This window comes from Lepidochelys olivacea, assembly GCF_965140295.1.
Source record: "Lepidochelys olivacea isolate rLepOli2 genome assembly, chromosome: 9".
Taxonomy (NCBI): Eukaryota; Metazoa; Chordata; order Testudines; family Cheloniidae; genus Lepidochelys; species Lepidochelys olivacea.
Window position 1 is genome coordinate 3943110 of NC_140419.1, and position 14717 is coordinate 3957826.

At 47.9% G+C, this 14717-nt stretch overlaps 1 protein-coding gene across 3 annotated transcripts in view; it reads left to right on the forward strand.

Annotated features, from left to right (window-relative positions):
* The window catches only part of P3H2 (prolyl 3-hydroxylase 2), a 124075-nt gene that overhangs the window by 40770 nt on the left and 68588 nt on the right, over window positions 1–14717 (forward strand). Inside the window, exon 1 of one of the 3 annotated variants that reach the window (XM_084639141.1) lies at window positions 4389–4409. The exons of the other annotated variants lie outside the window; for them this stretch is intronic. Within the exon in view, the coding sequence (XP_084495267.1) occupies window positions 4407–4409 (3 nt within the window). The 5' untranslated portion in view covers window positions 4389–4406. Of the gene's footprint in view, window positions 1–4388; window positions 4410–14717 lie in introns of those variants that run through there. 3 annotated transcript variants of the gene reach the window in all.

The following is a 14717-nucleotide window of genomic DNA, read 5'->3' on the forward strand; positions in this document are numbered from 1 at the left end:
CCTCTCCAGTGGACCTGGCCTCACTTCTGACATAAATGGTCACAATTCCTGCTGTGCTATCTTTGCAGATGGCTTTCAGGGGGCGGTAAACCCTCAGCATTCTCTTCCTTCTGGAGGTCTGGGAAAGAACCAAAAAAGTCAACTGCTAATGTTCTGTATCCAACCAGGCGAGCAATTATTATTAAGAAGTATGGGCTGGATGAATGGACTATAAGGTGGATAGAAAGTTGGCTAGATTGTCGGGCTCAACGGGTAGTGATCAATGGCTCCATGTCTAATTGGCAGCCGGTGTCAAGTGGAGTGCTCCAAGGGTCGGTCCTGGGGCTGGTTTTGTTCAATAGCTTCATAAATGATCTGGAGGATGGTGTGGATTGCACCCTCAGCAAGTTTGCAGATGACACTAAACTGGGAGGAGTGGTAAATACGCTGGAGGGTAGGGATAGGATACAGAGGGACCTAGACAAATTAGAGGATTGGGCCAAAAGATATCTGATGAGGTTCAACAAGGACAAGTCCAGAGTCCTGCACTTAGGACGGAAGAATCCAATGCACCGCTACAGACTAGGGACCGAATGGCTCGGCAGCAGTTCTGCAGAAAAGAACCTAGGGGTTACAGTGGATGAGAAGCTGGATATGAGTCAACAGTGTGCCCTTGTTGTCAAGAAGGCCAATGGCATTTTCGGATGTATACGTAGGGGCATTGCCAGCAGATCGAGGGACGTGATCGTTCCCCTCTATTCAACACTGGTGAGGCCTCATCTGGAGTACTGTGTCCAGTTTTGGGCCCCACACTACAAGAAGGATGTGGAAAAATTGGAAAGTGTCCAGCGGAGGGCAACAAAAATGATTAGGGGACTGGAACACATGGCTTATGAGGAGAGGCTGAGGGAACTGGGCTTGTTTAGTCTGCGGAAGAGAAGAATGAGGGGGGATTTGATAGCTGCTTTCAACTACCTGAAAGGGGGTTCCAAAGAGGATGGATCTAGACTCTTCTCAGTGGTAGCTGATGACAGAACAAGGAGTAATGGTCTCAAGTTGCAGTGGGGGAGATTTAGGTTGGATATTAGGAAAAACTTTTTCACTAGGAGGGCGGTGAAACACTGGAATGGGTTACCTAGGGAGGTGGTGGAATCGCCTTCCTTAGATATTTTTAAGGTCAGGCTTGACAAAGCCCTGGCTGGGATGATTTAGTTGGGGATTGGCCCTGCTTTGCGCAGGGGGTTGGACTAGATGACCTCCTGAGGTCCCTTCCAACCCTGATATTCTGTGATTCTATTGTACCACACCATGGGCCTGATCGTGCTGCTATTGAAGTCAATGGGAGTTCTGCCATGGACTTTGGTGGGAACAGGAGTGGGACATGAGATCAGTACCGCATCACACACGAGGCTCGCAGTGAATAGATATGGATGTTTTGAATGAATGTTAGCACTAATCCTGAACTCTTCTAGTGCGTGTTATGTCAAGAGACAAGCTAGGTATTTTCGAATACTTATCACTACCAGCCTTTGCAGACAAGAATATGACATGATGCCTAACATCCAAGTTCAGCTGTTGCTCTAGGCCAGTGGTGGGCAACCTGTGGGCCGCATGCAGCCCATCAGAGTAATCTGATTGTGAGCCACGAGACATTTTGTTGACGTTGACCGTCCATAGGCACGGCCCCCCGCAGCTCCTGGTGGCCGCGGTTTGCCGTTTCTGGCCAATGGGAGCTGCAGAGGGCCATGCCTGCAGAAGGTCAACATCAGCAAAATGTCTCGTCACCCACAATTGGATTACCCTGATGGGCCACATGCAGGCTGTAGGTTGCCCGCCGCTGCTCTAGCCTGATGATTTGCCCCATCAGAGAGAGAGTAATAATATGGCTAATTTGACTAGAAGCTCCTTGTGCAAGGGAACAGGAGTATTTGTGGCACCTTGTGCAAGGGACCAGATTGCATCGTGTCTCTTATAGAGAACCTGGGACACTGTCTTTGCTTGACAGAACAGTTCCTTTTTGCTGCTGTTGAATAAAAAGAAAACTACAAGTTATCATATCCCTCAGTGTTTCTCAGTGCCCAAGATAGAGAAACCCAATGGAAAGTAATTGAAAAACGCAGAAAGGTGATCAGGATTTTTTTGAATCCCCCTGTAAAATTGAATGGAGAATTGTTTTAGGGGTGGCTTAAAAAAAACCATAGGGAAGGACATCATCGTCTGTTAAATTCTGAATGTATCTGTTGAAGACTGTGCTGTGTTGCTATGCAGGCGTACCATGCTTCACTCTTTCTAGAGGTTATATAGTCTACATTTGTTGATCCTGAATAGCGTGTGTGAATTAGTCATTCTGATGTTTATTGCGCTTCCAAATACGGTTTCAGCACCATGTGCAGCAGATCTGTTGTTCCCATTAGTGTTAGCCAGAATTATGTGTGTAATTCCCTGCATATGGTGCTGAAACATTACCCCTTATCTGTAGGCTTCTTTGACCATAGGAAGTTCATGCAGAAGGTTCAGTGGCCAATGAATTCAACACAAAAGGAGTGGGAAGAGGAATAATATCTCCGATGGATTCTGTTTTCTCTCTGTTAAAAGGGAACCTAAAGCTTTAGGTTCATGTAAATCCTCCAAGGCTGCATTGATGAAAAACAGATCCACACCACACACCTACCTTCTGGTATGTAATACCACTAGATCTGATTGTTCTGTTGCATCTCCTCAGCGTTGAATTAAAAGCTAAGTTAAATTCTTCATTTTACAGCTGCCTCCTTCTTGTCCAGACCTGCGGGGGAGAAAGTGGGAGAGGTGGGGCAGCAGAAATTAATTACAAAGCTGTTTACATGTCAAGCTCCTAGTTTATATCCTGATGATCCTATACTTGCAGAGAGCTGATGACTTAATGATTCAGCCAGCCCTTTCCAAGTACTAGCATTCTGCAAATGTGAGAGAGCCTCTTAACATTTCATTACTTAATTCCCATTGCTTAATTAAGGGAGACTGTAGGCCAAAACTCCTGGCTGCATTACAGGGGCTTTGCAGAGATGGGCTGAGATAAGAGCCATGCAAAACATTTTGCTTTCAAAGCTGGGGTTGAGGCTGATGGATTCTCTGAACGTTGGGGGAACCAGTTCACACAGCTACAGAATTTGCAAGCTCTTCCTCCTCTAGCTCTCCTTTCCCTACCCCGAAAAAGCCCAGAGCACTACCCCTACCCCCTTCCCCACCCCTGCTGTAAATCAGGAGGGATTTTGGCCCAACAGATAGGGCATAGGAGTGGGAGTCAAGAGAACTGAATGCTGATTGACCCTGATGCACTGTGACACCTTGGGCAAGTCAATTTGGCCCAGATTTTAAAGGTAATTAGCCATTGCTGAGCTCAGCGTTGCCATACGTAACTGATTTAGGAGCCCAAGTCTCCTTTAGAAGCCCAAATCCCACTGGCTGAGCTCAGCAATGCCTAAATACGTTTAAAAATGCAGGCCTCTGCTCTTCAGCGCCTTCAGCTCTCTGTGCCTCTGTTTCCACACATGCAATATGGGGATAATGGTACTTGCTCTGCTTGGTACAGTGTTTTGAGATCGAGGGCTGGAAAAGGTGATGTCTGCACAAGCTGGAGGGGGATGTTCTTCAGGGAGGCTGGAGTTTCTTGGAAACCAAACGGTACACTTTGCAGAGCTCTGAATGGTGATCAGTGCAAACCGGAGGTTATTAACAGGTGAGCTCAATAGCTACCTGCCAGCCAGGCTCTTGATAGCATTAACCACCTGCTGCCGTGGGGGCACAAACGGAAGACAAAGATTCAGCATGGAGTTGAGCGGCTGGGCATATTCTCTTGATGAGCTGAGGAGATAAATAGGGTCGGCACCTGTCCCTGCAGGTTCAGTTGATCGTTTACCTCTGTGCAGAGATGCAATGAGACTCCACCATGGTTAAATGTCTGTTTAGGCTCTGTAAGAAAGGAAGGGATATACATACAAAGGGGGAAGCAGATATAAACTGGCTATGTAAGCCCCTGGATTACTCGCAGCCAAGCCAACTGCTGCTGGAATTTGACAATCTACATGTCCCTTGTACAGGAGAATTTCCATTGCCTGAATTACATCATACCCTAACCACGCAGACTTCAGCAGGATTTAAGCCTTTTTCCTGAACATAAATTAATATAAATAATTGCATGTTTCCCAGCTGGGTGAAGGAATGTGAATAGTGGGAAAAGTCACGGAGGCGTTTCTGAGAGAGGCCACTCTAAGGGCTTGGAGAGGCTCTGACTCTCTTCTTAGAGGGTGGTTTTTTAATGGGGATGTGCCTGCTGGCATTGGGGAACAATGGGTACCAAGGGAAGGTGCCATGCAGAATGTGCCTCGTATTAAAGCACTTAATCTCGATCAGGCTGGCTCATGTACATCGTGTGAGATGCAACAGAGGAGATGGTGAGAAATTTTACTGAACTCTCTGTGTGTGTTTACACTTATAGGTGCTGTCAAACTTTTTTAAAGATACTTTTTCAAACATTGAGGTTTCCTCTGCATTGTGTGTGGCCCAGTATTATCTGTGACTTTAACGCAGCTCAGGGAATAGAATACCATAGTTAACATTTGTTCCCTCTTGTGTATGTAGCTGGGAGAGCGCTCCCCACCTGTTTTTTAAGAGCTGAGTAATGAGGAAGTTTCAAGCCACTTACGGTTATTGTGCACGTCATGTCATTTCTGCGTTCCAGGCCATTGTGGCGTGTGCACGTGTTTGTGGTTGTGCTTGTCTTACTCCGTCAGCGTGGTTTGAGCGGGGTTATTCTTAGTTTCAGTTGCAAAACGATCCAGTCTGCCTGCTTCCACCAGGAGAAGGGAATGTAATTGGGGAAATCATCAGCAAGGGCCACTTTCCAACCACCACCTGCCACCGTCTGTGGCTGGGGAAATTCAAGTTTGGGTGAGCTGCGAGATGATGATGAAGGCACTTAATAGCTCTTTATTGGTGAGTGATGCACTCAAATACGTTCAGGAGCTGAAAGCCTCTTCCCTGCCCCCCATGAACCAGAGACAAGACTTTTATTAGGAAGGCAGGTCAGGTCTGGATCTTAAGCTGCGTAGGAGCATCCACTTTGAAAACCATCTCTGTGGTTCATTTATTTACGTGTTGTCCGGAAGGCCAGAGATGCTGCTGTCATTTCAGTCCTGTGAGGGCTGTGCTCGGGAGCGAGCAGAGAACTATTTAAACGGTTCAGATAAAAATCGCTTTCTAACCCCTTGGAGTTAAACTTTGACCGATTGCTGCAGTGTAACCAGGAGCCTTGTCCTGGCGATAGCACCTTGACAGCATCCCTTAGGGATGTGAATTTGGATGTCTGGAAATACCTTTCCCTCTGGGTGATCTGCCCCTACTTGAGTCGTGTTCTCAGGCATTTTCCCATCTTCTGGGATGAGGGGGGTGGCCCGAGATCAGTGGTAGAGGGGGGCGGCTCAGGGTGCGTTCAGTGGTGGATTTGATTGAGGGCTTTGCTACTGGGAAGTAGCCTGGGGTCTAGTGGCGTGTTGGAAGGGCTCGTTAGCTGGAAGGGGAGTGAGACTGAGGAGGCAGGGGTAGGTGGGTTGTTGTGTCCAGGCGCTGCCCATTGCTAGCAACTGAGAGTTGGTGATTCTGGCTGAAAACTTTTGCCTTCTTTCCTCACAACCTGCCTGTGAATTTTGACTTACCGAAGCCGGACTGAGGCAAAGGCCCTCATCTGTCACATTGTGGAGAGGGGCAGGCCAGGTCCCTGCAAAGGCCCTAAGGTTCCCTCTGGATGTTGGCTCACAGGCTGGCTACTGGCCCTCGGGGCTCTAGCCTCCTGGGCTAGTAGGGCTGGGAATGGTGGGGGAGGTAACGTTCTCCAGGCTGGAGCTGTGGGACGCATCCGGCTGTGCTGCTGCCCACCCGCACGGCGGCTCAGAAGGGACAGCAGCCTTGTGGCCTCGGAGGAGTATTTTCACCCCGTAACAACAGCAGCGAGTTTAGTGCCCCGTGCAGAGACACAGCACAGCTGTTCTGAGGAGGCGAAATGGGAGCAAGCCGCTGCCCAGAAGCAGCGAGAGCCTTTGACCCTTCAGATGCGGAGCCAGCCCGAGAGGGGCGCGGTGGGGAGCCTGGAACCTCCAATGAGGTTTCCCTCTGTGCTGGGAGGGGAGTCAGTGATTCCAGCCCAACTCCTACTCTCTTATCCCTGCTGCTCGTCAGCCGACAGACTTGGAGAGGGGAAGGCAGGGGCTGGGGGGCTGAGAACAATGGTGGCTCAGATTTTCCAGCTGTCAGATATTTAATGTAATTAACTCTCCCCCCCTCCCCCTCCCTTCACTACTCCCTGGGGAGCCAGCTGCAGGCCTGCCTGCAGCCAGCTAGACCCAAATCCTGGACCAGATTCCCAGCCTCCCCCGCGCCCAGGGGACAGAGCCTCCGTTGGGCAGGCATCCAGCGGAAAGGGGACTGCTTAGCCGTCTTCCAAGAGAGCGAGTCTGGCAAGGTGTGAGCAGCACCCTGGGGACTCGGGCACAGGGGCAGCTGCGTGCAGAGATGGTCATAGGTGGGATCACTCGCGGGCGACCCCGAATATTTGCCCCCCCCACCCCCGAAATGTACAGCAGGCCGAACAGAAGTGGGGAGAGAAACGTTTCTGTTGTGGGAGCAGGGAAATATGGGAAGGGCACCTCTTCTTGCCGCCTCTGAGTGCTAGGCGCACATGAATCCCGTCCCCTCTGGCTGTAGAGCCATTGTGTAGCTCTAGGAACGAGGCCTTCCTGGAAAGCGAATGGCCTGCAGGCCAGCTGAGAGCCTCCGGCCCCTCAGTGTGCCGGAAAGCAGGGGGTCAGTTCCCCTGTCATGTGGGAGTAGGGATTGCAAAATCCCCAGACCAGACGCCCTGCCTGTTGTCCGGAGGATCTCGAGTTACCCTGTGTGAAGTCACATTTTTCCGAAGCCTTGTTTCATTGCCGCTGTGAGTGGGGATGGAGTCGGGGCGGTCTGCATGAATGCTCTGTGTCCTGGGTATCTACTACCAGAGCAGTGCATAGGCCTGCATGAATTTCAGGCTTTCCTCAGGGTTTGGTTTCCAGCACTTGACTCCCTAAACTGTGTTACAGAATTCCCTTCTGTCCAGGCTTCAAAACCGGTTTTATAACGACTCTGGTTTACCAGCCGGAAAGCAGCTGGCTGCACATTCCTAGAGTCACTAGAAGTCTAAGCCTTTCACTGTTTCATCTTGCAATGCTTCTCTGTCAGGTTCGGCTTCTCTGCAGAGAACTTATCGCTGCTCAGATGGACAGCCCCAGACTCTGACCTCCTCTGGTTACCCACAGATCAGGGACAGCATGGGCAGCAGCAGAGCAAATTGGCTTGCTCGGTGACCTTGGGCTAGTCACATCGTCACTCTGTGCCTCGGTTTCCACATCTGTATAATGGAGATGGCGATATTGACCTGCTTTGTAAAGCGCTTTGAGATCTAGGAATGAGAAAAGCTAGGTATTTATTTTGTTTTATTACCCGGCTGGGCTGGTTTTAAACCAGCTGCCTAGAAAAAGAGCAAATTCCGTCCTCACGTAAGTACAGGTGACTTTTATTGAAGTCAATGCAAGTTGCACCCAGCGATCACTGAGTGAAGGATGGGTCAAACCCAGTTGACATATGGGCTAGGAGCCTTCTCCAGGCCTCCTCCTTGTCCCCTTCCCCTGCTGTGTCTCCGAGAGTGGGATGGTGAAGAGCTACATGGAGCAGTAGCGTGGCCCTTTCCATCCATCCACCCCACCACTTGCTGGGTGCGGCTGGTGCTTTCAGTGCAGCCTGGCCAGCAGTTAGGCTGCTGAAGGCCTGTCTAGACTGCATTAGTCTCAGCGGCTCCCCCTACTTTTTGATAGGGATGAATTTGAGACTCTGGGTTTTTATTCCAGACTGAGAGTATTGCGTTGAGTAAACTGCTCCGGTGGGAGCAGCACATGGCCACTCAAATGGGTCTTTCTTTCTACCTGCGACTGCTTCTCCCCTTTCCCTTGTCCTGGGTGCCTTCTCTGAGTCAAAATGACTGGACTATCTTCAGCCCATGCTGGTAACATGCTTTACTAGCATACTTTAGTGGGGAGCAAAGGTGGGGAGGTCTAAAGTCTGCAGGCTCAGCTCTGACCAGTTTCTTACAAATAGCTGGGCTCAGGTCTCCAATCTTTATTTGTCCACTGCACAAGAATATTTTCCTTCAGGGAGAGTGCCCAGGTGGGGGCAGGGGGAGACAAGAGGTTAAAAACTTCTCTCCCTTAGTTTATTTTTGTTCTTATTTGTTTGCAAAATCTATCTAAAACTTTACATATGTAGGACGTTTTTTAAAATAAAAATAAATACGTCAGGGCTCTCAGAAGATAAAACCTGTCGTCAACCCTACAATAATAAATAGGTGTGTACAGCTTAGTATTCTTGAGCAACCCTACAATAACAAACCATTGTGTGCAGGGCAGTACACTCAGCAGCCCTACAGAAAGAAGCCAGTGTTTACAACCCCGGGTTCTTGTGCAACCCTGCAATAACAAGTTGGTGTGTGCACAGTGCAACAAGAATCTCAGTCATTTAGTTTCAAGGTCCAGGGTGTTTATTTTAAACAGTGTTTGAAGCTAGTTTTAAAAAATGATGCAGAATATCTTGACAAAAATGTCCCCTTTGTCTCCGCTGTTACCCCCCAGCTTTCTCTTATCTCTGTAGTGGCTTAAGGATTTACTGGGTTTGCTACTGCCCAAGGTTCCTTTCGCCAACAGTCACAACTGAAAGGGAGGCAGAAGTTTAAAACGAGTCCTTTAAAAATCGAGATTTTGCACGATTTTCAGAGCCCCAGATGGTTTCTGAGCCATAATCGTAGCTTAAAATACGGCTTCCACTTCTCGAGCTAAAAAGCAAGACATTTTATTGAATGCAGAACTATGTCCAGCTGCCGCTCGAGCTGTCTTTGTTCTTGAAATGGAATTACCAGATATTTTATAAATTCTTCCCCTCGTGGGGGAGTCGGCAGAATGAGAGAGCGGAAAAACACACTAAAAGTCTGGCTGGCTCTTTGAAACTTGGATTTGAGATCCATTCCTGTTTGTTTTAAAGGGACCCTCTCAAATTGGCTTGGGCCCCAAATGTAGACTTTTTATTTAATAATAATAATTAATAATGTTTGTCTAAATAATGTTTGTATATTGCATATGTAAGTGTATCTATATACTGTATATATGTGTATGCATGACTTATCTGAATGTGGGGGGGGTGTCTATAAACACATACCTATGTAAATATCTGTCTTTGTGCTGGTATAAATGACCACACAGAGAAGGGCAGTGGAGAATCAAGCCCTAGGTATCTGCATTCTTTCCCCTGACCTGGCTATTGACAGGCAGCGTGACCTCGGGTGGTCTCTATGGGTTGGAAAGTGCCTGCTCGCATTTGCACACACTTGACATGCAAGTCTGTCTCCCGTGCTCAGCTTGGCAGTGGCTTCCCGGTCAGCAGTGCATGGCCGCGGGTAGGGCTTGGTGATGGGCTGTCCGCGAGAGCCTGGCAGGCTGTGGAATTGCTCGAGGAGCTTGGGAGGTTGACGAGGTGTCTCCCTTCTTCCCTCACCCCATTAAACAGCCGCAGCACGCTTAGACTGTGTACCGAGCTGCAGATTTGCCCCTGGGTGATGAAGAATAGGCACCGTTGACTGTCAGAGGCTGCGTAATCAGGGCTGTTCGATTGCTATCCTTCCCCAGCCTGCTGTCCCCTCTTCAAGAACCTGACATGACTTTGAGGCTGCAGGCTCGAATTCGCCATTGGCGGAAGAGAAGTGCGGAGTTTGACAAGGGGAGTGATCCGAGAATTCCCTTGGGACAGCCTAGTCGCCGACTCCGTGGGTGCTCCGGGGCTCACACAGTCACCGAAAAAGATCGTGGGTGCTCAGCACCGCAAAGCCGGATTAGTCTTTTGTGAGCCCCAGTGCTCAAACCATCGCCCTGCCTGTTGCCTTGCCGCAAGGCCTTGGGGCCCCCTTTGGCCTCTTCACCCCCCAAAGCACCACCTCCACTCGGCCTCTCTTACCTAAGGTCTGCACATTCAAGAGAGCGTCTGTTTGAGGAGGGAGCATAGTTTAGTGGTTACTCTCGGGGGCTCAGTTTCTTGGGTCTTTCACACAGCAAACAGGTGAGAGAAAATGTAAAACTAGAGCTGGTTGAAAAATGCCGTTCCAAACGTTTTTCCCAAAGGAAAATGGCTTTTCAACAAAAACAGAAATTTTTATCCCAAAATTTCCATTTTCACCTAAAATTTTTTTTGTTTTCAAAGAAAATTTTTGACAAAAAAGGAAAATGTTCATTTTTAATCCTCTTTTTTCTTTTTTTTTTGGTGAGGACATTTTTTCCCCACACTAGTTCTAAGCAAGATCACAAAAATTGGCCGGGCTCGGTGCAGGTGTTGAGTCCAAAGTGGGTTAGGGTCCATTTTTATTTTAATATAGGTGGGATTTCAACTTGATACTGTCTCTAATAATTGCACCATAGGAATGGCTCCTGAATATTCTAATCAATGGAGCCATACAGCTTTGTAAAGCAACAGCCCTTGTGATTATAGCAGGTGGGTGTGTACCAGGCTGGCTTCTCCTGATCTATCAGACACATCACATGTGTTTTCTTTTTCAGATTACCTAAGCACAACAAACGCAATGTTTACCCATAAGAACAGCTCCAGAGAAAAGACTATCCCCGTCTCCCGGCTAAACTTCATCCCTATTTGACAAACTCTTTAAGACTGTATTATACATTATCAAGATTAAAAATAAAAAAGCTGCCTAAATACACAGTGACCAGAGAGACCGGAAACGTGGGGGCTTCCCTTAAACAAACACAGAGCAGGAAGTCTCAGTAACCAGGCTAACGTGCAGGGCTTAATTTGTAATGAGAGAGGGGGAGGGGCTCAAGGAATTTTTTTTACTTTCATAACTGACGCAGCAAGCCCAGAGGGGCCAAGGCTACGAACGGCCAAGCCCAGAGGGGCAAGCTCGGGAGCAAATTAAGCCCTGCTAACATGACCTCCTTAACTCTCACTATTGTGCCTCTGGTTTTTTTTTGCAGCAGTTTGAATTATTGGCAGTGTTGGCCCCAGCTTTAGATTTCTTCTCTCAGGATTAGTGGTTTGACTGGACACTGACCTGGAGGGCATCCGATCCTGTACTGTCAGCCAAATGCATACCTGGGTCGGGGTTGGGAAATATTCTCAAGCCAGGCTCTAGGTTCCTTAGAGTTGGCCTTCGCTCCCACGTGATTGTCATTCAGTATCGTGTCCAGCACGATGCGAAGTGCTTCACTGAACAGACAAATCAGCAAAACATGGACCCTGCCCCAAAGAGCTCACAAGCTAAGGCCCCACTCCTGCAAACTCTTACGTGCCCGCTTAATTTAAGCCCAGAAGTAGTTCTGACTGTGACATCAATGGCACTTCTACACAGGGGACGTAGTTGGGTTGGTTGGGGTAGCGGGCACTTGGGGTAGCGTGCAACTTGATTTGCGCTGCAGTGACCCCGTAGTTTTGGAGTGGTGCTCATGGACTCCAAAGCAGCACGCCCCAGTCTGTTGCCATCGACCCGAAGGAAGAGCTCTGCGAGGGAGAAGGCAGAGAGAGGCCACTGAGGGGTGTGTAAACTAACTCCCCTAGTTGATGCATCTAAGCAAGGTCAACAGAAGGATGCTTACATTGACCTAGCTACTCTCGCCTGGGGAGGTGCTGTCCCTACCGCAGTGGAAAACCCCCTTTTATTATTATGGGCTGCGTCCACACCAGTAGCTCTCCATCTTCCCAGACTCCTGCACCCCTTTCAGGAGATCTGATTTGGGTTGCGTACCCCAAGTTACTCTCCGTTCGAAACGACTTACTTACAAAATCAGACCTAAAAATATAAACGTGTTCCAGCACACTCTTACTGAAAAATCACTCACTTCCTCATTTTTACTATATAATTATAAGATAAATCAATTGAAATATAGATATTGTACTTTATAGAGCAGTATAAACAAGTCATTATATGAAATTTTAGTTTGTCCTGACTTCGCTAGTGCTTTTTATGGAGCATGTTATAAAACCAGGCAAATCTCCAGATGAGTTGATGTACCCCCTGGAAGAGCTCTGCGTACCCACAAGGGTGTGTGTGTACTGGTCTACCCTGTGGGGTTATGCCTGCATGGCTGTGTCTCTGCAGCGATGCTACAGTAGTCCCTGGGGTGTAGATGTGGACTAAGGACACACACAGGCAAAGCAACATTAGAGCTGGTTAGAAAATGTTGGTGACACTGAAATTGTACTCTCCCATCAAAGAAAAAATTATTCCAGGGAAGTGTGTGTGTGTGGGGGGGGGGGTGCGCATGTACATATGGTATGTATAAATTTTAGACTGTGTGTATGTTAATTATATAATCACATATATCAAACCATAGACACTGTTCTCCCTTTAATAGTATATGCTGAATTCCTCCCAAGGCCTCTTATTATCTGGTTGAGAGCAGAACCTACATGTCAGTCTGAGGAGGGTTTTTTCCCTCTTCTTTTCCCACTCTCTAATTTAAGTCTTCCTAGGACTTCCTCGATCCAGAGCTACTCCTCTGGCAGTGGCAGGAGAGTGAGTCATGCCTGAGGCCTGTAATCCCATCGCCGGCTTTTGGAAGGCAGCGCTGGGTCTGCTTCAGCAGCGTAAGGCGTTTCAAACAAAACAAACCCATTGTGCCGTGTGTCTTGTGCTGTTGGCCCTTTGACAGGTTCAGCACATTAAAAAGGGGGAGGGAACACTCATTTGATTTAAGGTAATTAATAGCTTAATGAATGCCTCTCCCCTCCCCACCACAAGCAAAATTGCTTGCTCTGTTCAGGTCAGGGGCCAGCCTGTTTTATAACTCACCCCCCTCTATGAGACAGTTGTACTCTGTTGTTAGTTCCAACAAACCCCTTCTGCCTATGCCCCCCTAGATGAAATTATTGTTGTAAAAGTAAAATCCTATGGGAGCCAGGGTATATGGAGAACCTCAGATGCTGTGGGGTGGAAAAGGAAACCCGGTTGTAAGTGAGGATTTAAACTGTGGTTTCTGATTTAGCGGGTGCTGATGTGTGGTTTTGATATCCTGTGAGTGTGGTTTACAGACAATGCTGGTGGCATACTTTTTCATTATAAATATTATTCATTATAGGCCCTTGATCTCTTAGCAGGGACTCTTCCCTAGTACCTTATGCTGGAGTAACAGCATATCATACTTAATGTAGCAAGCAGGCAGCCCACTGATGGCATGGAGCAGCTGAGATCAGAGGATGGGTTCACCTCTGCTCAGACTGCTAGACACAGTCTGAGCCTCCATAGGTGGAGAGGAGAGGCTGTAATATGCCAAGTGAAGCTGTGGATGAATTCTATTAGACTCCTTAAGGGAACAGCACTCAACTTCCCTGGTGCGGGAATGGGGCTATTTTGATTTTTTCCTAGCACCGTAAGGGTATTCATAGAATCATAGAATATCAGGGTTGGAAGGGACCCCTGAAGGTCATCTAGTCCAACCCCCTGCTCGAAGCAGGACCAATTCCCAGTTAAATCATCCCAGCCAGGGCTTTGTCAAGCCTGACCTTAAAAACCTCTAAGGAAGGAAAAGGAGGACTTGTGGCACCTTAGAGACTAACCAATTTATTAGAGCATAAGCTTTCGTGAGCTACAGCTCACTTCCTCAGATGCATATCGTGGAAACTGCAGCAGGCTTTATATATACACAGAGAATATGAAACAATACCTATTCCCACCCCACTGTCCTGCTGGTAATAGCTTATCTAAAGTGATTTCCAGCACAAATCCAGGTTTTCTCACCCTCCACCCCCCCACACAAATTCACTCTCCTGCTGGTGATAGCCCATCCAAAGTGACAACTCTTTACACAATGTGCATGACAATCAAGCTGGGCTATTTCCTGCATAAATCCAGGTTCTCACATCCCCCCACCCCCATACACACACAAACTCACTCTCCTGCTGGTAATAGCTCATCCAAACTGACCACTCTTCAAGTTAAAATCCAAGTTAAACCAGAACATCTGGGGGGGGGGGGTAGGAAAAAACAAGAGGAAACAGGCTACCTTGCATAATGACTTAGCCACTCCAAGTCTCTATTTAAGCCTAAATTAATAGTATCCAATTTGCAAATGAATTCCAATTCAGCAGTTTCTCGCTGGAGTCTGGATTTGAAGTTTTTTTGTTTTAAGATAGCGACCTTCATGTCTGTGATCGCGTGACCAGAGAGATTGAAGTGTTCTCCGACTGGTTTATGAATGTTACAATTCTTGACATCTGATTTGTGTCCATTTATTCTTTTACGTAGAGACTGTCCAGTTTGACCAATGTACATGGCAGAGGGGCATTGCTGGCACATGATGGCATATATCACATTGGTGGATGTGCAGGTGAACGAGCCTCTGATAGTGTGGCTGATGTTATTAGGCCCTGTGATGGTGTCCCCTGAATAGATATGTGGGCACAGTTGGCAACGGGCTTTGTTGCAAGGATAAGTTCCTGGGTTAGTGGTTCTGTTGTGTGGTATGTGGTTGTTGGTGAGTATTTGCTTCAGGTTGCGGGGCTGTCTGTAGGCAAGGACTGGCCTGTCTCCCAAGATTTGTGAGAGTGTTGGGTCATCCTTTAGGATAGGTTGTAGATCCTTAATAATGCGTTGGAGGGGTTTTAGTTGGGGGCTGAAGGTGACGGCT